The sequence below is a fragment of the Psammomys obesus genome, unplaced genomic scaffold (assembly GCF_907164565.1).
Source record: "Psammomys obesus unplaced genomic scaffold, mPsaObe1.curated_primary_1811, whole genome shotgun sequence".
Taxonomy (NCBI): Eukaryota; Metazoa; Chordata; class Mammalia; order Rodentia; family Muridae; genus Psammomys; species Psammomys obesus.
Genome location: NW_026590663.1, coordinates 3,579,233 through 3,602,536, shown reverse-complemented (window position 1 = coordinate 3,602,536; position 23,304 = coordinate 3,579,233). Strand labels below are relative to the sequence as shown.

The 23,304-nt window shown below is 37.6% G+C and overlaps 1 protein-coding gene across 1 annotated transcript in view; it reads left to right on the top strand.

The window, feature by feature from the left end:
* Positions 1-23,304, top strand: part of Slc13a1 (solute carrier family 13 member 1) — a 78,179-nt gene that overhangs the window by 38,783 nt on the left and 16,092 nt on the right. Inside the window, exons 7-9 of the mRNA XM_055608136.1 lie at positions 8,685-8,836; positions 18,191-18,310; positions 21,910-22,008. Of these exons, the coding sequence (XP_055464111.1) occupies positions 8,685-8,836; positions 18,191-18,310; positions 21,910-22,008 (371 nt within the window). The remainder of the gene's footprint in view (positions 1-8,684; positions 8,837-18,190; positions 18,311-21,909; positions 22,009-23,304) is intronic.

The window sequence follows — 23,304 nt, the reverse complement described above, 5'->3', positions numbered from 1 at the left end:
AGGGAAGCCCTTAGTCCACCAAAGGTTTCCTATCTCCCTCTATTTTGTGCTGTAGCTAGGAAGGACGAGAAAGAAGAAAGTATAAGGCAAATGATCTGGGCTTGGGACTAGTCACATTTTTCTATTTCATATTTAAGTAGTCCAAGTTTACATAAAATACATGCAAATGTGCAATCATATCTAACATGTTATCTATTTTCTATACTGTTTATAGGCATATCTTTTGTCATTTTTAATATGTTTTCCTCTTAAACTTTATTTTTTTTTCTCTGAAATAATTTTATTGGTATTGCAAAGTTAGTCAAGTCTAGAACTAGATTATACTTCAGAGTTGGTCTTTTGGTGTCGAATCTCTACTGTTTTGTTTAATAAGATGCTCCTTGCAATTTTTGAAATATACTTAGTAGATATGCAGTCTAACCTATGTTTCTGCTGACTTCTGACGATTATTTTTTCCTGTGAGAAGTCAACTATCGTCAAATTATCATTACTTATAGGTAGTCTTTTCTCATTGCTTACTTTAGAGGTGTGTGTGTGTGTGTGTGTGTGTGTGTAAGAGACAGAATGTGTATGTTTTAGAATATTGTTTGATATGAGTGTATTCTTCCTGAGTCTCCGTTGTCTCTTCCAAACACTGTCAATTATCAGTCTTCAACCACCTCATCCTAGTCATAGCTGCCTCTCCCCCCAATTAAACAATTAAGTAATCTTGTATCCTAAACTTACTGACATTTGCTTTGGTTTTCTTCTTTGTCTGGTGGACCCGTGGATTATGCAAGGAACTAAGTTCTACAATTCAGCAGTTCTTCTTTTCTATTTCATTGATGAACGTATTCACTAAGTTTTAAATTATCTTTTGTAATCTCATTTTATGTACTAATATTTCAAAGCCTTCTAAAAAGTCATTAATGGTTAAGGAATTTCCTTATATAATGTAGCTTTAGTTCCTGATGCCTTTTGGGCTACTTCCTCACCATCTTTGCTTTCTGGTTGTTTTCATGCTGTTACTCAATTTTCTTGCACGTTTCATGCTTGCAAATGTTGAAATGCTGATTTTCCTTGAAATCCAGGGGAAAAAAAAAATCTGAGTTTAGGGTTGCAGCTGACTACAGGAGTTTCCAGTTATATTACCATATTTCCCTTAACACATATGACAGTGTGTGCTTTGCAAGTGCCTAGGGCAGGAATTTTTAGGATACACACTGTACTTTTCCTTGGCTTAACTTGCCATTTACTTCTCCTTACTCTACAGAGGATGTAGGCATTGTGAATGTTTTCCTATACTAATCCCCGCACATAGCTGGCCTTGGGCAGTATCTTCCATTCCAAATTCGCTTTGTAACAAGATAAATGAAATCTCTTGAGCAAAGTCAGACTTATCACTTCCTTATATTAAACACACTTGAACTTCATTTTATGCTTAATACAGATTTCTTCCTTCATACAATTTAGTGAGATATTTTTCAAAATTATGTTTGATGTTTTTTTAATTTAAAATTGTTAAACAGAGTTTGATTTGTTATGATAAATAATATACTATTATTTATACATATTATTTTAGTCATTTTTACTACTATAGAAAGAACTTTTTTATTCTATTCCTACGGTTTTTAGCAGGAAATTGCAAAAGAAGCTTCTAAATATTTAGCATTTAGTTTAATACAATTTTGTAAGTAAAACCTGTACCACAAAAAAAGTTTGATTTTTTAAAGCATTGCTGAAAAATAGCTTATTTTCACACTGAAGAGTCTTCATGCCCCGAATGCTAAATTTTAAATACTGATCTCTGCATCTCCCTAATGTTTTATAAGCTGACAGTCTTATTTGTAATATGAAATGTAAGCCCTTTAGTAGATTTAAAGAACGGAAAACCTATTTCAAAGACTGTTCTTGGTAATTTCAGTTTTACTGAAGCCTGAGTTTCCCAGGTTATCTCTGACTAAATCTTCAATAGATCTTCATGAAGAGTTCATAGCAGGAATTAAGAGAAGAACCCTCTCACCTTTTTCACCCTGCTCACTTTCTTGTTAGTTAAATTCTTACTAGATACATTCTTTGCAGAAACAATTTTCTTACAGAAATTATTTTATCATGCACATTATAAAAAGTCAAGCTTAATTAAAACTAAGTAACATTATCTGTTATCCATTTAACTGAGCACATGGAAACTCAATATGCAAACAAAATGAGGAACAATGTTTTCATCCCTCTGTGCACTTGAACTTCCGTTCTCTCTATGCTTCATTAGCTACATCATCTGATGACATATGGGACATGAAGTCACCAGGTTAATCTGCGCATTCTTTATTCGTAAGAGTAATTCATTTAAACAACAGCCACTAAGGGATTGGCCTGAGGTAGTGTACACAAGCAAGCACTCTACACTGAGCTGTATCCCAGCCCAACTTCTTCTTTTATTGCCATTCAAGGTCTCACTGAATTGCTCAGGCTGTCCTTGAACTCACTATGTAATCAGAATTTGCTGCCTCAAACTTCTAGGTAGGTGGTTATCCTGAAGCCATTAAATCTCCAAATGTCTTCCTCAAATCTTTTTAGGTAGCCGCTCCTCCATCAACAGTGTACTTTAGATATGGCAGCTCAAAGAAAACAGAGTTAGGTATGGCTATGAGTGAAGGGAGGCGATCATAAAGAACCTACAGGCACCAAGTGAAAGCGCCTGTTTTAAGTATAGGGAATGTGTACTTTCCAATGCCCTGCAGGAGGACAGGCACTTGGGACCTGCTTTCTATTCTACTGGAGCCAGCAGCCTACTCTAATGCCCTCCAGGTGTCAACAGACGGCAGTCCAGAAAGATCTTCCCTGGAGAATGCAATCAGTAGGACAGAATAAACAGCATCCTGACATCAGAATCTTCTCAGAGAAAGGGCTGTCAGTGAAGCTCACAGCCAAGAGTGAATCCCAAAGCACACATGCAGGGCTTTGAAGCAGCATCTCACTGCCTTAAATATGAGCAGGCAACCCCAAATTCCTCGATATCTGAAGAAAGCCTGAGGCATGGAGAAGCAGCTCCAAACAAACAAAAAGAAATCAGCTATGTGCGGGAAACAGTCAATGCAAGGAGAGGCAAACATGAGAAGGGAAAACATCATCAATATGTTTACAGAGGTGAAGAAAGAAGTTGCATTCATAAAATATAAACAGCATTCTTGAGAAAGAGGAGACAAGAATATAAAATATACAATGCAAATAAATGTAAAAAATGTAAGTAAGAAAAATGAAGATTTCAGAAGATACTGTAAAGGCAAAATTCAGACGATGAAATATGAAGAAACAAGAGCAAGGAAGTAACAGAAGTTTGAAGAAAAGAGTAGAGAACAGAATGGAAGGATTTTTAGACATTCAAGAGAACTTCCATACTGGAAGAATACAACATTTATCATTAAAATCCTACTGATGGCAGTCCAGAAGTAGATTGCGCAGGAAGGCTCTCATTTGAAATCTGAGAGCTCAGATTACCATGGGTAAAAAGAGAAATCCATGAGCTTTCAGCTGTCAGAAAAGTTCAGGGACTGGGGAGTGATTCCTTTTAAAAGATTTTAATTTTTTAAGATTTAAAAAAAAATATGGATAGCTGAATACCTCTCTCTGTTTGCACATCAAATGGTGTATTCAAAATTTCAAGTAATGGTCACTTCAGTCAGTATCAATACCTAACAAAAAAAGCAATGAAGTAGGTGTTGCCTAGCTAATTCTTTTTAGTTCTGAAGGGGAGATAACCAGATGAAGAAATGTTGGCAGAGATGATTATTGTACAATGAAATCAGAGAATATCTGATAGGTTTTAAGTAGCCTAGCATTTAATTGTGATGTGAGAAAATTTACAGAAGGCAGGATTTAGAATTGAGTGGTTTGCCCACAAAATCCTCAGTGAGTAGGCGGTATGTATTACTCTATAAATTCTTTTGTCTATTTCCATCCATGTATTTATCTATTTTTATTTTATCCAGCTATTTACACCGAAACACTGAATTATAGTCTAAGTCAAATTATGTTGCTATGATGTTAGGATCATGAAAACAGAAAGTGTAGGTGTGTTGAGGGAAGGAAGCTGTGGAAAAAATGTTAAATGCTGCCTACATGGCATATAAAAATTGAATTGCAATGCCTATACGAGGGTACGGCCTGAGCTGGACCTGGTGGTCTGTAATCCCAGTTACTTGGGGGAATGATGCAAAAGAATTTCAGTTTCAAGAACTGCCAGGATGGGCTACAAAGTGGGTTCACGGCCAGGCTGAGTATGACCTTGTCTCTAAACAAAGAAGTAAAAAGTCTGGAGATGTGTATGCAAGGCTCTAGGTTCACCCTCTAGTTAAAAAAAAAAATTATGTAAAACACTAAGGTGAATGCACATATACACAAAAACTGCAAGATTTTAAGCTGATGGTAAGCTGAAATTACTTTAATAGCCTTCGTACTCAGACTTTTATAATCATTGAAATATAAACAGAAGCCTTGATGTGTTCACAGCATATTCAGTTTATTCTGGTGAACTAGTTTGTAGAACCTCTAGAGATGGTTGGTTAGCTGTTAGTAATTTATAAGTGCAGTTTCGACATTCAGGGTGGGAAATGCGCATCTTGCCTTCTCTGTCTACCATAATTACCACCAGGAGTCATCAGGAAGGGATGCCTAAGCCTGAAGTTTCTGCTCTATCTTGTCTTTGATTATGCAATTTCAGCATATTATCATGATATGATTGAAACTGCTTCAGTTGCTTGGAAGATCTGGGAAAACACCAGCCAGGTCTTAGATACCATGTCTATGTGTGTAAACTAATAATACTACTGTATAGCAGATATTGGGATTGTATCAAAGTTTCAGATGTAGGTTTAAAATCTTAAGTAAATTAAAAGCCCATTGGAAGGGAGGGTAGTAAAGAGGAAATGGTTGGGAGGAAGTTATAAGAGAGTTGTGGCTTCAGTTCTGTGGTAAATGGCTGTCACATTTAAAGCTTTCTTCTTCTTCTTCTTCTTCTTCTTCTTCTTCTTCTTCTTCTTCTTCTTCTTCTTCTTCTTCTTCTTCTTCTTCTTCTCTTATTTTTTGAGACAGTCTCTGCCTTGACTTAACTGGATTTAACTGGTAGACCAGGCAGGTCTTCCTGCCTCTCCCTCCTAAGTACTGGGATTAAAGGACTGCACCACCATGCCCGGCATCATGGCTTATTTTATTATCTGAAAATAAATTGGTCTTTGTGCCATATCACTTCTAAATATCTGTCTTCTCTAGCATATATTTTTACATGTTCGAATACACCTTCTTGTGCTTACAGAGGATGCAAAATATATTAAGATGATAGCAAATACCTATAATTCCATGATCAAGAAATGACATTATTTAATATCTTGGCATATTTTTTTAGCATTATTTCAGGTCACCTATGTACATGTGGATATATTTATGTATACAAGCGCACACAAGTCAACCTGCCTATGTAATTACACAGAAATCTCCTTTACCTTATGATATAAGCACTCTCCCATTCATAACACACCTGTGACAATGTCATTAAGACACATTTTCCTTCCTACTCCATTCATCACATTTCTAGAAGCTTCACTTTTTTAAAAAAAAAATCCTTCTATGCTTTGGAATTCTCCTATTTTCTCTCTGTCCCTGACTCTGTCTTTCTCTCTCTGTCCCTCCTCTGGTCTCTCTCTTTCTCAGTATAAAATAAATATTTACACAGCACTCACCAAAATCCTTCACTATAATGACAAAGAATGATGATATCTCATCCTGTATTTTCAAACACATGTGTTCTCCTAGGTAGGGTCTACCGTCTATTTGAAATTATTGAATCCAGCTTCTTCTTTCTCTGCTGGTTCTAAATTCAAACTATTGTCTTGGCAGGAGACCAAAGATTAATTTGTGAGGAACTTAATTTTTTTTTCACAATTTCTATATTAGCAGTCAGCTCTATTCTACTCCTTGCTCCAGGGAAACTGGTTAACCTCGGCCTCCCATACCCACCACAAGATGACAATAAATCTCAATTATGAGGCTTGTGTATACTGAATGGGAAAAATGTGCATCTCTCATAAAAAACATTCTATTAATCCTTTGATTGGTATGATCAATTGGTATATAGATTTATTTATTGTGGAATTTGAATTGACCCTAAACATTTCCATCTGTTTAAATCCATCAAATCTACAAGAATATCAGTGTTCACTCACACTAGCATTAATGGTGTTTTTATATTATTTATATAAAAAGACTAAGGCCTCTCAGTATAAAATTATTTTTATTACAAATCTGCCAATGCAGTTAATCATTATGCTTATATATACAAATATTTATAGCTCATCTTTCATATAAAATCTATATTTCTCTTTGTTTTTAAATCTTTAAGCTTTAATGTTAATTGGAAACTATATATAAATTATATTTTCAAAAATATACACCTATCAATTTAATAATGCCGAAATTACACAGCACTTTTTTGGGCTGTTAGATGTCTTTCTTGTATTAAAAAAAATTAATATGTAAGTCTTAAGTTTCAGGTATCTTTTAGTTTCACTCATAAAATATTTAATGAAGTTTGCCATATTTTACATACCTTTTTAGGGTAACTTTTAAATAGAAAAAAATCATGTAGAAAATACAAAACATTTGCAAGTAGAGTTTCATTTTTTTTTTCTTTTGGGTAAAGAGTGGATACCTATAAGGGCTGACCGACCTTTAACTTAATTAAAAGGTAAATTATAGTCTGCAGCCCTGAACCCTGGCATGCTAAATGCCATTTCCACAGCCATGTTGACTTTTAAAGAGTAGTCGTTTTTCCTTGTTTGCCCTGCCAATATCACAGACAGCATGTTTATCTGTGTAGAATACCAATGCAGCCTGTTGTGCTTTGTAGGTGGGGCTACAGGTTGTTGCAGCCATTCTATGAAATACGATAAAGGTGCTTTACAAAATGAACAGTGGAACTAACCTATGACTCATCAACGCCAGCAGGCATTTATAAAAAAGGAATGCAGTCAAGGTTACAGGTAGTGTCTAGTCCCCGATGTTCACTGATGCACAAACACAACAGCCAATATACACAAATAAATATACTTTTAATTGTGTTCTTGATTACCATGATAGCCTGTGGATCTCCATATAGCAATTCTTGACTATTTCAGATATTTTCCATATGCCTTAGTTTAAAAATATAACCATACATATCAAAATCCATATGACAATAATACAATAAAAGGTATCAAGTACTAATGTAGTTCTTCAATTTATGTGAAGACTGGAGCATATGGATCAAGTGTGAAACATCAAAGATTAACCCATGGAGTCTCCAAAATATTACTAGATCAGTCGAGGCCAGAGATATTATTTACTGAATATGGAAGAATCTAAACACATTCACAACACTTTATGAAAGTCAATAGAATTGTGTACACGAGAATATTTTAAGGAGGATGAAGAACACAGAGCAAGAGATATAGCTCTGAACTTTAAAGCAAGACAAAAATTTCATTATCCAGGTTTGCCACTTTTAGGCACTGACACTGGATAATTCAGTCAGCATCTCAGTGTCTCATTTGGTATTCAATTGCCCAGCTCATATGATATAAAATTGATTTGGATCCGATGTAGTTGAGAGAGTCTGGACCTGTATACATATAGAAAAGTCAAGTTGAGCAAAAGCAATCAAGCAATTTGAATATGACTACCTGTTCAAGCTTCTTCTCGTGACTTTCCTGGCATGATAGAATGTGACCTGGAATTATAGTCTGAGGAAACTCTTTCTCTGCCTCAGTTAGTTTTGTCAAGATATTAACTCACAGAAAAAAAATGAAAATAGGGAATATGGGTAGGGTGGAGAGACCAAGCCAGGCAGAAGCGTTAAATGAAAGAACTAAATAACTACTTCAGAATATCATGATCAAAAGTATAGAAAAAGGAATATCCAACTTTCATGATTCAGTGTGTGTGTGCCTGTGCCTGTGCGTGTGTGTGTGTGTGTGTGTGTGTGTGTGTGTGTGTACGCAAGCAAGCGTGTACATGTATGCTCATGCACACACACATGTAGGCTATTTTGGGAGATAGTGAGGAACAAGAATTCTGATTCCATTACTCAATGCTAAGGATCATAAAGATGAAAGCATTTGGTTCCTAGAGAAACTTCTTAAGAATATCAACCATCAAAAGACCAAGATGGGGAAAAGCTCCTACAGATGGAACTTACTGACCATGTACCATCAATAATGGCAGAAAACTACAGAAAGCATTGGAAGTTGTGCTGAGAGGAAAGAAATGAAGGAGGATTGGGTCAGAAAGGAAAGAAGTATGAAAGGATGACTGAAGTTATGTTTGTGAAATATTTCAGTGTTTTTCTTAAATGTTTATTTTATTGTTCCATTTCTATCGATAAGAAGGGATTGTTTATTAGTTAGCATAGGCTACAATGACAAAATACAACAAAACCTCATTTACCACAGTTAAGTCTAGGATCAAGGTCTGGCAGGAGTTAGGGCCTGGTGAGGGCTGCTTTGTGGGCACGCATGTCCACCTATTAATGTCTCCTCTTAGAGTGTCTTAACTCTAACTATCTTCCAAACGGTCTGTCTTCAAACACCAGGAGAGCTGGGACATATTCGTTATATAGGAAATGGTGTTATGACTGCAAACAGAGCTGTTATCATATTGTATTTTCTTATTCACAGAACTTATCCACAGGACCAAAATACCGGTCAAAGAAAGACCACATGATGTGTAAACTCATGTGTTTGTCTATTGCTTACTCTTCAACCATTGGCGGGCTGACCACAATCACGGGGACCTCCACCAACCTGATCTTCGCCGAGCATTTCAATACGTAAGTAAAATCAGACTGGTGATTCAACAAGTGGACAGCAAACAAACTATAGAAATCATTCTTACCTGACTCAAGTCCTGGGACTGAACTGTCAGGCAGGATTAACTTTGTTTCCTGTCAGGCTGTCTGTAAACTTAGAGACCTTCCTTTGGACTGAAGATGAAATATGCAGGATCTGGTAAATTAACATGTACTTGAAGATCAGTTCTCCTGCTAAGCTAAGAGCAGCTCATGACTTTGTAAAAAGGCCTTACTCTGCCAACATCACAGGCAGCATGCTTATCCCTGTGGAAGGGAGCAGCATTCCTAGCCCAGCCTCTTCTCAGAGAGGGAAGAATTGTTCTTTACAACTAATTCAAGAATGTGACAATCAGCTGACATGAAAATGTATAGTTGCATGAGATGGTTTATGCAAAGTTTGAATACTGATTATTTGAACTTAAATGGTGAACTGTGAACATAGGCGGTAACTGCAGGAGCCTGAGGTTGGCAACCAAAAAGAATTTTTTTAAGAATTCAGTAGCTACCAGAGATGACAGCACCAGAATACCCTACCGATGTGTGAATGATTAAATGAATGTTCATCGTTGTGATACCAGATCTTTACAAAAACCAAGGAACCTGAAGTTTCAACCCCTATAATGTTTTAGTTACAACTACTACAATTTAACTTATTTATTTTGTAAAAGTTAAATAAAAAAAAATTCCTCCAACATGCAATTTTTTATATGTGAAAGTCGTGTTTTGTAAACATACTGTGAGAGTTAAATGTATAAATAATGGTAAAAATAGTTACGTTATGTAAAACTACCGAGGCAGCAGTCAAAAGTGCATATTTTTTTGAGAGTTCAGAAACAAGGTCTATTTTAAGTATTAGAAATATATTATAGCACACGTACGTGCCAGGATGCTCGGAAGATGAGTGTCGTTAAAGAAGCCCAAGAAGAGGAGGAGGTTTTACTTATGAAAAGTAAGGTGCTGAAGCAGGGAGTTACGCTCTAAAGAGCAAAACCCCAGGCTCTGTCGACACCCTCAAATGACTTGTAAAACTTTTTGCACGCATTGCTTCTCCAACAAATCCAAGGCTAAGAATGCCCCCCACCCCATTCTACAAAGAGGGGCCTCTTGTGTGCAGAGAACAGGGATGATGTAGATGCTCAGGTTCAATCCTGAAGGCCTTTGTCTGTATTTAATGTTTCATACATTTGTTTTAATTTATATTTTTTAACATAAAAATGTGTTTATGTTACTTTTATATTTTTCAAACAATGTGTTTTGGTTATGTTTTTCTCCTTTCCCAACTCCTTCCAGGTCCTTCCCCGCCCAGGTCCTTCCTTCCAGCTCACTGTTCTCTCTTTCTCTCTCAAATAAGACAAAAATGAAAATCAAAGCAAATAAGAAAAAAAAATTATAAAAAAACAAAAGGAAATAAAAATCCTTAAAGCGTATGGAGTACATATTCTCTTGGTTAACCTCACTTGCCTGCCATGAAGGGTACTTGGTATACCCAATGGCATCAAGAGAAAGCCGAATTTTCCTTTCCCAGCAGGTATCAACTTTAAATAGCTTCTTGGTTGAGAGTGGGGCGTTATGTCTACTTCCCCTTCTCAGGGATACTTAATGGGCTTAAACCATCAGTTAGCAAGAAATATTTGAAAGGTATTTGATTTGTAAATGGAGGGCATCTGAAATTCAGTCTCAAGGAGCTAAATGGCATGAATAGCCAAACTCAGAACTCGATTTACACCTGAATCATTTCTGCAAGGTAGAATTGCACCCAAGACCAAGGAAAGAGATCACATGTCTCAACCAGCTCTGGAGAATCCTCTTCCTATTGTTGAGACCCAATTCAGACAGTTTACCAGTGTTGGTGTCAGAGAGAGGCTGCTGGATGGAGTGGGTAGACCATTCCAGTGAAATCACTTTCCCCAACTGAATCCATGCTGAGTTTGCTCTGCTCTTTGTGTTCCTGTGTATTGTATCAACCAGTTTTTAATTTTTTTATTATTTAATCTTTCTCTTGATTTTTTTGCATACATTCATCTATTTTTAATATCAGGTCAAGAGCATTTAAAATTTTTTTAAATGTTTCAATAACTATTTTCATGAACCTAATGTATTTCATCATGAAGTTTGACTAAAATTTCTTTTAAATTTAGAAACTACTTGAAATATATCAGCAAGCTAGTGCTTGTCTTCAAATTGTTGCCTTTCCACTAATAAATATGTGAAAATCATGATTAGAATAAAATCAGATTCACCATTTGACAGAAAACACTGTTATAAAATAAAATAGTTACTTAATAAGTTTTCCCTTGAGTGTATCCTTGCAAAATACAGTTAGTATTATAAAACTACAATGGGGTATATAATTTTTTTTTTTTTTTTGGTGGGGGAATGTCAGAAGCTTAAAGCTCTGCAATATATTCTATTTTTACATGTTTAGAGCTGGAGAGATATTCTTCTTTATTTAGGAATCCACAAATATAATACACTCTTTTCCTTTTGATACTACTTGTCATCATTTTTAACAATAGTAAATGTGCAATGATTTTGTCGTCCAATGCTAAAGGCTATAAGGAACTTGAATATCACTAATTTCTGCCTTTGATATTTAAAGCAAGATGCCATTTTCCAAATGCTCTATTGTAAACCTACTTTGAAATATTTTCCACATATTTACCTGTCTATTTGTCTGCTAATTTATTATCACTTATTTGTCCATAAATCCATATACAATTCTTGTAGATAGGTTGAGAGATGATAATAATAAAAGAACATCATGATGATAGATATACTGTGAAAACTGTCTAATGACAAGTTGCTTCCCCAGAAACTGAAGGGGTGTTTTAAAAGAGGAGTTTACTCATATGCTACAGAAGATTTGCTAGAGAAAAAAAAATGGCATTATTTAGTAAGATTTTAGAAGCAAACACAAGGTAGAGTAATAAAGTCAGTGGAACAATAGCTACAACCTATGCTCAAGAACTGGGGCAGTGTCCGTTTTTTGCACAGGTTAGAGCGGCACTGTGCACACAGATTGGCATTCTAAGAGTCTGGGTCAAGGGAACCATTTACAAGGCCATTACCAATATTCAGAGAAATGATGAAAAGCTACTTCTGGGATCACAGGATTTAAATCCAAGACACTGTGCAGCCTGAAGGTCATTATCATTAATTGTGAGAGTTTCAGGTGAAAGAGGGGTTAAAGCAACTCTCATGATGTTTGTAGTGCCAGGAGCTTCTAGAAGAGAAAAAGCTATATTCCACAGAGCCACATTCAGAAATTAACTTAATCTGATCATACTGATATGGCCTACTGAGAACCTATTCACAAGGAAATCTGTAGCAGGCTTTGCAAGTACATTCTCTGAGGTAATTATAAGTCAAGTAGTGTATCTATTGGAGCAAAAATTAAATTCTTGAACATGGTTATAGCCACAAGGAAAATGTTTAAAAGAATATGAAAATGAATATACTTCCAGGAGAAACGGTTAATAAGGAAGGTAAAGAAAGGTAATTAAAGCAGGTGGAGAATGAGAAGCGTGTGGTGCTCTGAGAGCCAAAAGTGAAGTCCAGCATCAGAATAACAGGTGGAACAGGGCACCTGAAGTCAAAGAAGAGGCAAGAAGATGGCTGAGAAAGGCGCATGATTATCTTTGGTGTTTTGGAAGAGGGTAAGTTCAACGGAGCAGCCGATAGTGGGCACAAATTAGATTAAGCACAAATTATATTAGACTGGAATAAGTCCACAGTAGGGAGAAGAAGCAGAAAGTTGAAATTATTCAAGTTTGAAAAAGACAAGAATAAATTTTGGCCCAAGAAAGCTCAGCAGGTATTCTTTTAGAACAAAATTAAGATATCAGCCTGGTTTCAACCCTTGAAAGAAATAGAAACTCTGGGAAAAGGCAGAGGGAGGAGAGGACTGTGAGAGAAACATTGAACCTACATAGAGTCCATAAAGTACTGATAGTTCTTGGGGCTTATCCTAACAGTGGAATAATCTTCACATCAAGATGAACCTGTGAAAGGAAAGATATTAAGAACAATTACTATTTTCATAATAGTGGGGAAGTTTTGATGCTTTATTATCATCAAAAGTAAATATGAGAGCATCAGTCAAAAAGAAGCTTTGGAGATAAGGAAGAGAATGTTATAGCAAGTAAAATGGCATAGGTTCATGATTATAAAAATATGTTATTCGGGTTTAGCTATAAAATCATGGACATAGAAAGTAGCTTAGAAGTAAGGCTTATTATCAAGGTCATCATAGTCATTCTTACTAATTTTGAGTCCAATCATTACAGCAGCTACCTTATCCATAGGAGGTAGGCTTGCAAACCTCAGTGGATATTTAAACCTATAGATAGTACCCAAACATACATGTAGCATTTGTTACTCACGAACACAGCACTGAATTTGTAAAGTAGACCTTGTCACTGAAAGATATTTACAATGCCAGTCAAAAATTAGAAGAGCTGTAACATACTGTATTGAAGATCATAAAAACATCGCTACTTTCCCTCTCTTCAGAATCAAGACAAATAGGCATATTTTCAGATTATGGTTGATTGCTGACAGCCGTTCTGCAGAAAACAAAACTGTGGCCAAGGGGTGGGCTGCTGTTCTGAGTTCATAGACTGAGGGATAGTAAAAGAAATGCTTTTGTACTTGCCCTGGGCTCAAAGCTTACCTGTCTACCTTATTGTCTTTTCTAACCAGAGATGAAGAAAGTAAACTTATTCCCTTCTAATACAGTACTAATTCCCTTCAATTACTAGCACAGATTCCACTTGGAAATGAGCAGTATAAATCTCTTAGAAACAAATTCCCTGGAAACTACCAGGGAAGAAATGTGAGGACCAGCAAAATTGCCTAAGCGGGTGAAGGTGCTTGCCACCAAGCCTGGCAACAGGATTCTGACCTTCGGACCCACATGATGGAAGGTGAAAGCCCACTCTGTAGGTTGTTCTATGCCCTCCAGATGTGCTCTGTGGCATGAACGCAGTACACCTGTGCCCGTGTGCATACACACTCATACATACTCACACACACACACCACATAAGCAGTTACATAATAAAAGAATACTTTTAATTCAAGATGTAGGTGTCACAGAATTTGGATCAGAATTCACTTAAGACTCTGAGTCTGTCATGTATCAGCTAAACTTCTTTGGACATCAGGGTTTTTTTTTTAATTTAAACAGGGAAAATATTATAATGTATTACCGTAAAAATTGAAAGTGCAGTGAAAAGTTCAGCTCTCCATGGAGCCTGGGGACAGCAAAACTGTCAGCAACCCTGGTTCGCTGCTACCTTGCTCTTTGTTTTTTTGTTTGTTTGTTTGTTTGTTTGTTTGTTTGTTTTAAATAGTTCTTTGAGACTTTCATACACCTTGTTTTAATCATATTCACACTCCTTCCCCCAACTTTGCCCTTTGCCACTTTCCTGCTCACCCTTTAATTTTTTCCTTAACAAGGTTAGTTTGTGCTACCCAAATATTCTTGGCTGTGTGACATTCCACTGGAGCCTAGTCAGAGGCTTATGGGGAGCTCACTCCTAGGGAAAAGCAGCCCTCTTCTCCCAGCAGGTCACAGTTGCCAATAGCTCCCCAGCTGGGAGTGGGCACCCAGTCCCCTCTTCATGCTGATATTTAGTCCGGTTTGGACCTGCACAGGTCTTTTGCATGCTGTCACACTGCTGTGCATTCATCTGTGCTGCCTTGTTCTTGCTGTTAGATATTATGCCTGGCTTATGAAAACAAAAAGCAGACAACATTTTCAAACTTCTTTAAAAAAAAAATTAAGTATTTCTCAGAGTCCTCAAATCCAAAGCTGAGGAGTGAGTGTCTCATACTATTGAAAAAAAGTGTTAATCAAAAGGGTTATAATAGAAAAGGATTATTATTGGTGTAGACACCAACTCATTATGACTGTTAATGACCCAAAAGGCTGTAGATTTCCATATTTCATTTCTTTTGAGGCTGTTCCTGTGCATTTCCCCCTTGAGTTAAAATTATCCATCTTGTTCCTAGTTGGACATAAGAACTGCAAGAGCTGTGGTATCATTTTTACTGTCAGCACGTGGGCATATCCATGCTTTAGGTCCAGGCATGTTTTACATGAAAAAAAATATAACTTTTAAATTTCCATAAAAATATGAAGATTATACTCTAGCTTATGGATATTTTATGATATACACAGAACTTTCCATGTTCAGCTGCGACCTGTAGTTGACAACACAGTGATTTAGCAATAAACAGCTTTGTTTTAAATTAAAACTTCCGGGTTGAAAATCCCACTGACCGCACAATCCCTGACCTTGAATAGCACACTTAGCTCCGAAGACTTAGCAATTCTCCCTCTGAGACAGAAGCGTGATGCCATGCTCAGGATATTTTTATTAGACCTGAAAGTTCTTAGCCTAGCTGCTCATTCCTCCACCTCTTCCTGACCTCTTAGAACAAGGCAAGCCTAGGCACGCACTGAGATTCAGCTCGCCATCTAAATCTCCATGTCATCCCTAACCAATCCCACCTCCCTAGCTTAGAATCCTGCCTGTGTGTCATGGATTCCCATTTTAGAACTCCATCTTTGTCCCTTCCACTGAGCTCTAGACTCATGTATATAAAAGTCTATCAAACATGATCACTTGGAAAACTAAAGTACATGTGAAGTTATTCTAAATCTGCTCCCCTAATGACCTGTTTCCCCAGCCAGCCTGTCGCTCACACTTCACCATCTTAACTAAAAAAAAATTCCAATGCAACTATTTGCAGAATTTTTTGAAAATCTTAAAATTCATATGGAATCACAAAAGATTCTAAACAGACTAAGCTGTTCTGAACAACAACTAAAACATCGCTGCAGGTATCACCATACCTGATCTCAAGCTATACTACAGTCACAGAAAAAAAAAAAAAAAGGGAAAAAAAAGGTGCAAAAACAAAAACAGAGTCACTGGTCAGTGGAATATGACTGATGGACATAAGTCCATCCACCCACAATCATCTAATTCTTGACAAAACACCAAAAAATACACATTAGAGAAAAAACAGATCCTTTAAAATGTTCTTGAAATTAAAATATTTAGTCACATCATTTTCTCCCTTTCCTTTCCTTCCTTCAAACTTTCCCACTTACCCATTCAAATTCATTATTCCTATTTCTTTAATCATATATAACATGTATCAAATATATTGATTATATAATATAAACATTAAAAATTCCTAAATATATAAATACATATTATGCTACTTGTACACATATTGTTTCAGGGCTGATCATGTATTGGCTAACCAATTGGGGCTGTTCTGTAAGAAAAATAATTTTTAGTGGCACGCATACCTTGGAGGTAACCAACAGCTCTCTAATTGGACTTGAGGCCACTTAACAAGTCACACCTGGTGCTGGAAACGTATCCAACTACTTGGGGTTAGTGAAGTCATGGGTCTTGGAGAATAACCTACAGTTGCTACTTTACTAAGCCAGCATAACTCCTAACTGAATTCTAAAAATTTATTCTTAAACTCACAGATGAGGGAGGACCTTTCACAAGTACTGCTGGGAAAACTGGGAACTGATTGACATTCAGACAAATGAAATTTGATCCTAATTGCTTACCCTTTATCCATTTATGATTAAAAAACAATTATAAATTGCTTTCTTTTTATCTTTACCACCATCAACTAAAATTTTGAATTGATATATTAAAACGTATTTACGTTTATGGCATACAAAGTTACACTTCAACACAGTTTTATGGTTCAAATTAGGGCAAGCACCTCAAATATTTATCACTCTTTGTAGTGACATATTCAAATCATTCCCCTTAATGACTGTTGTTACTGGTAGCAAGCCAATCATAAAATGGAGCACCAGAATGTGTTTCTTCTCTTAGCCAACTGCAGCTTAAACATCTATGGCCCTCCTGCCTACTGGCCCGACCTCTGGGAACCACTGTTCTGCTCTCAAATTCTATTAGCTCCACATTTCTAGGTTCCACAGATGAGCAAGGTCATGCAGAGCTTGTTTTCCCGTGCCAGGCCTATTCCCTCACTATAGTGTGTTCCGTATGTATCCATAAGTAAACTGTGGGAAATGACAGGACTTTATCCTCTAGTGGCTCACTACTCCATTTTCATATCCGCCATCTTTCCTTCATTCCTTCGCTCACCACAGAGCCTCCTCATGGCAATCGTTTCCTGATTATAACCTTGGTGGGGGTTAGGGTTGTGATTTAGGTTCAACTTCCTAGACTTGTGTGCCTTGTTGAGTCTCATGAACGTTCCGCCTCCTTCCAGAAAGTTATACTTTAATTCAGAGGAAATTGCTATGCAATTTCCTATTAAACTATTAAAAAAAAAAAAAACTGAAAATCTTTATTTTCACAAGCTTTCTATATTTTGTCATTTCAAAAGAACTAAAAATAGGTTTTTGATTTTTATGTATATTTAGATTTCCAACTCTTTTGTTATCACATTAAGAAAAAACAATCAAAGCCAATTATTTTTCAAACTTTCTGATGTTCCTCTGTACTTATACAATGACTGTGATATGATAATTTATTTAGTGTTTAGACTATATTTAAAAGTAATGAATATAAGGTCACCAAAAAAGGTGTTCATTATCTAAGCATATTTAATTGCTGATGTTTCATTATTTTGTTAATTTGAAAGTAAAATAACTTGGAGATAAAGAAAAATCAGATGTCTTACACAGAATATTTTACTATTTTCCTCTGCTTCAGAGTTGTTTCATTAGACTGAGCTCAAATTTAGGTAGAATGACCTCTCCTATAGCCAAGATGGTACCATGCTTTTGGTAAAAGAAACCAAAAACTAAGCAGAAGAGAGTCTGAGCCAAGTCCAAGTTCCTCCTAGGCATTAAGATGCCAATTACCAATGGGGCATGGCAACCAATAATGACTTCTTGTCATTTCCACCTGTCCCCAGCCCAGCTGATCAGTCTTTTGCTCATTTCTAATCTGAGGATTTGAACAGTAACAACAAAACACACCCCTTCCTGCACACTTCTTTATTTTGTATCTAACGAGTCTGAGCTGCAGCAATGGGCATTTCTCACAAGTATTCCATTAGAGGTTGACTTAAAAGAACAAACACTAAAACACAGTCCTCCTACTTGTGTGCGGGTGTAGTATAATTATATGGTTACAGAATGAGGGCAGGAGATAAAAAAGGGAATGCTGGTTAATGCGTGGACCGTGAGTGCCCTCCCGGACAGCCGTCTCTGCTGGAGGCACAGAGAGATGCAGACTGCTGCTCCCAACCTCCTGACTGTCCATGAAGAGCCCAGGTGTCTGTCCTCCCTAACATGGTTTTTCTTTTTCATACAGACGCTACCCCGAGTGTCGCTGCCTCAACTTTGGATCCTGGTTTTCGTTTTCCTTCCCGATTTCTATTATTCTTCTACTCTTGTCCTGGATCTGGCTTCACTGGCTTTACTTAGGATTCAAGTAAGCAGACATTTTACTCTAATGTGATAAAGGCGTCTATATACCTCATGCTTTTAGCACCATATCCAGTGCTCTTTCCCCCCTATGCTATACATTTGTTTCCATGTTTCTTATACTCAAAATATTACCATAAGTAAACACAACTCTTTGGACAGGCTGAAGTAATTAAACCACGTTGGCACTGGTGGAGTCTATAAACTATAGTTCTAAGTGGGTGCCCTTCAAATTGTAAACCAGTGATATAGTAACTTCTCAGGAAGACATAAGGAACTCTTTACATTGTAGCCCCAATCCAACTATCACAGTAGAGTTGTGTGAAGCCATGGTCCTGTGCTTTTTAGGATGAGTGTTCTTAGATTATCAAGTTACTTTCAACTGTTAACATGAAGGGTTCCCTGATTCATGCTAGCTACACAGTTGTTAATGCCTTCAAAAAAAGTGACAAAATAAATAAATAAATAATGTGTGTGTGTATTGTTGTGACCAAGGCACTCTTATCAAAGAAATCATTTCATTAAGGCCTTGCCTACAGTTTTAGAGGTTAGTCCATCATCAACATCATAGGCAACATGGTGGCACACAAGGTGCTAGAGACACAGATGAGTGCTATATCTGATCTTAAAGCAGAGAGAGAGAGAGATTGGACCTGACATGGGCTGTTGAGATTTTAAAGACCACCCCCAGTGACATATTTTCTCCAAAAGGCCACACCTCTTAATCCTTCTAAGTCTTTAAAAGAGTTCCACTCCCTGGCAACTAAGTTTTCAAAGATATGAGTCTATGAGGACCATTATTATTCAAACCACCACAAGGAATAACACCAGCTCCTCACAGGACAGATGAGTAATCTCTGCAAATTGCACCAATCATCATTAGTCTCGGTAGCTTCCACTGTAAACAAGACAATTTACCTGTAAGTTTGGTGAGATCACTTTCAGAATCATGTTAACATTTAGGTGTCCAAACTGAACATGCAGCAACCAAAGTAAGATATACCGATCAATCAAGAACCGCCAAGTCCACAGACACGTTAAGTTCTGTCTTCCGAAATGGTTCAGGTGCACTGCTTTCATAGGGCTGGAGCTGGCGGCTTGCTACGTTCAGTGTTGGAGTGACTGAAACGACACCACCATAAACCCACAAAGGGCAACGGACCCAGGCTAAGACACAGCCCGCACTTTCAACTTATGTAACACTCCATTGGGAATTAGGTGGTCTCACAAATGGAGTTTTTTTCCTGAATAATAAAATATTTAAGATTTACTTTTATAGTGAAATAATGTTAAGGACCTATGAATCAAGCAGCATACTATTCCTTAAGACCGCTGAGGTGAACTCTCAGCTACCACGACTTTTGAAGACTGACACAATATAGTAGGGTGTGGTGTCTTATCTGGGACCATGGTTTCCTGCTCTAGCAAGGTAACGACCAATATTTTCCCCTTCTTTATTTTCATCTTGTTCTTTTTTTTTTTTTTTCCTCCTAACCATCCAATTGTGCTAGTAGTTGGAAGATAGTACTGATGGTTTTAAAAACGTTCTATCCAGATTGTGGGAGCAGCGTGTGGCTGTCCCCCTGCTGAAGCAAATGTGTGGAATGTCACTGACGTCAGCAGGTGGCCTTCAGTGTGACAGGCCAGCTGCATACGAAGTGCCTCTCCCAGGACAGCCAAGCTTTTGGGGCTGGTTCAGTTGTTTAGGTAGCAAGGCTGGAAGCAGGGAGAACGATCCTGAGCCAGTGGACATGGACACACTATTTAGAGACTGGACCATTGCTTTTTTTCATTCTTTGCTGCTGCTTTCAATGACTTGAAACAAATGCATATGCAACCTCCATTTTTATTTTAATATAAGGAAGAACTATCAGAATATGCTCCCAATGAGGAGTCAACCAACCGAACAAGCAAACAAAACAAAAAACCTGTGAAATACACTCATTAGGAAAAGTCCATAGATCATGATCAGTGTTCTATTTAAACAGTCCTCTTGCTGCCCACTTCTGCTTAGGCACAGTAGTTTCATGTTAAAACTGATTTTTCAGAGTCATTTTCAGTTTGCCAAGGCATGTACCTCTAAAGGCTCTAGACTGACAAACAGAAATTAGCTGCCACTCCCCTGGCAGGCTACCATACATTCTGATTAGTGTTCTGGCTGTTAGCACAGTTAATTCACTCCTTATAAACAGCCCCTCACCCAGAAGCCCATCCATCAGTCCTCTGCGTTTACTTCAGTGGAAAAGAGGTTGACATGTCCTCATATGCTTCCTCGGTTCCTTTGTTGGATGCAGCAAAGCACATTCAGCTTCATCTACTGTTTACTGTCTGCAGCCAAAGGGACAGAGCGCAGCTGAGACAGGGGAAAGGCGTTTCTGAGGAAAAGCTTTATCTTTGACTACAGGTGGTTCTTGTGTGGTCCTCAGACTTGTTTCTTGACATAATAATGTTTATTTTGTGATTAGGGATAAAAATTTGAGATTGGCAATAGTCCGAAAGCTAAATGAAACAAAAATTTCATTTGTGCCTCACTAATCGTAAGTGAAACTGTCTAATTACAGAGGCATCCCTGTTTGCGTGAGGATGGTTGTCAGTGTCCGGGGTGGATGGCTTAAAACTCACAGAAACTCCGTGGTGCACCCCCTTACTCCCCAGCACTTGGGAGGCACCTGATTCTCTGGAGGCACCTTCTTCCTCCAGAGGGATAAAAAATAAATGAATAAAATAAAAATATTACGTCTAGAGTAATGTCCCACAAAAATTGTTTAAAATCTTAAAGACCTTAGACTTTGGGATGAAGAAAAAAAAATAGCAGTGAAAAGGGGTTACAAAAACAAGCAGCTAAAAGGGGAAAAGGAGTGGTATTTCATGTTGGAAGTTCACACAGAGGTTATCTACTCTGCTTTTAGGGCAAGGTGCAGGGTGGATCTCACAGAAAAACAAAGGACTAAAGTTGTTTTTACTTCTTTGAGCAGCTTAGGTTGGGGTCTAAGTTCAGTATTTTGAATTTCATGCCCCAGTGTCAACTCTTTAACACTTTTGTGAGAGTTGGTGGCTCTGACACTAGGTGCCTCATAAGTTTAGCAGAAATGTTATGGGGTGGGTAAGCCTAGTTCTCACAGTGTATGCCAATGCTGAGACACTGGGTCAAAGAGACCATCCCTGATACTGTCCTGGTCCTGGCCTCCACTTCCGCATAAAGGATGAACCTTCCGTATGCACAGTAGTTAGCCTCAAGATGAACATTATATTCTAAAGGAAATAAATATCAAGTATATGCTACGTATTTATAATTGTCATTCTATGGAGAGTTATAAAGGCAGGTGGTACATAGAAATCTGCAAGTAGGACAGAAGATCTTTAAAGGGGAAGCAGTAGATAGAAGATAGCATGGAAAGGAAAGCAAAGATTGGACATCTAGAGGTGAGCAAGCCAGACAAAGCAGAGAAGGAAAAAATAGTGAAGGAGACAGAGACACAGGCGTAGGACATGGATTCCCAGTGTCAGCAGAGAACCATTTTATAAAGCCTTCACAGACTCTTCTTCCATAAGGGAGGTGGTGGTGAAATAATTTCCTTAACTCTAAAGTTTTATTATCTTTTCCAGCTTTACGGAGATGTTCAAGTGTGGCAAAACCAAAACAGTCAAAGAAAAAGCTTGTGCTGAAGTGATCAAGCAAGAATATGAAAAACTTGGACCAATGAGGTAAAGTATGCATGAGTACACACACACATACACACACACACACACACACACACACACACGTATACATACATACATACACACACATACAGAAACACACTTCCACACCACACGCAGACCATTTATTCTTACCTACTGGTTTTTATACTTGTTTCATAATTATTCTTACTGTAAAAAAAAAATGGCCTTTTAGTTAGACAGAAAGGGGAAATTGTTGGAGGTTGGTCTGATGCATGTTACTGACCCTCAAGGTCTGGCTACACCTGCCCTTGTTTTATAAACCTTCCTAAGACATACCTGATTGGTTGATTAAATGGCCTATACATGGGCATGGTAGAATGAGGTAGGCGTGGCTAAGTTTCCTGGACTTTTGGGTTCAAGAGAGAATCACGGGAGACAGATGGAAGGGAAGTGAGGAAGAAGGAGGATGCCATGATGGGATAGCATGGAGAAGGAATCATGTGGGTCAGGAGGAAGGACTCCAGTAGTGGCGTGGAATGGCCCAGATGAAGAAAAAAAGCAAGTATTTATAAGATTATGGATGAAAGGTAGCCCAGTTGGGGGGTTAATGCGGATGGCATTGATTGGTGGCTGGGAGATGAATCATGAGGATACTGAGACAGTGTAGGTGAAATACCTGCCTGGTCCAAGGTAAATAAGGCAATTATAAATCTAACAGGTGTCTGTGTCTTATTATTTGTGATAACAGGTTAAATAATATCACTGTGATAATCCTAGGTCTAATAATAACCATTATAGCCCCACATTTTATATATATATATATATATATATATATATATATATATATATATATATCAACAAGCTAGAAAAGCTGAGAAAGAGAAAGGGCCTTTTCAAAGAGCATTGGTGTTTTCAAATAAGAAAACATCAAGTTCCCACAGATGCCATGGTCTGTTAAGATTAGCTTGACATCACTATGTAACCCACTTGGACACTGAACTGTCATGGGCTACATCTGTGCAGGGGTCCTAGGTTATCTCCATGAATAGTCCATGGTTGGAGTATGAGTCTCTGGGAAGTTTCCTGCCTGACATAATCTGATTGGCCTGCTCGTTGATCACCTCCCCCTGAGGCCACAGTAGAGGACAATGCAGCCACTTTTGATGAGAACTGATAGACTAAGATTAGAAAGGAGAGGAGGACCTCCCCTATCAGTGGACTTGGGGAGGGGCATGCATGCAGAAAGGGGAGGGAGGGTGGGATCGGGAGGGGAGGAGGGAGGGGCTTATGGGGGGATACAAAATGAATAAAGTGTAATTAATAAAAAAATTTTAAAAA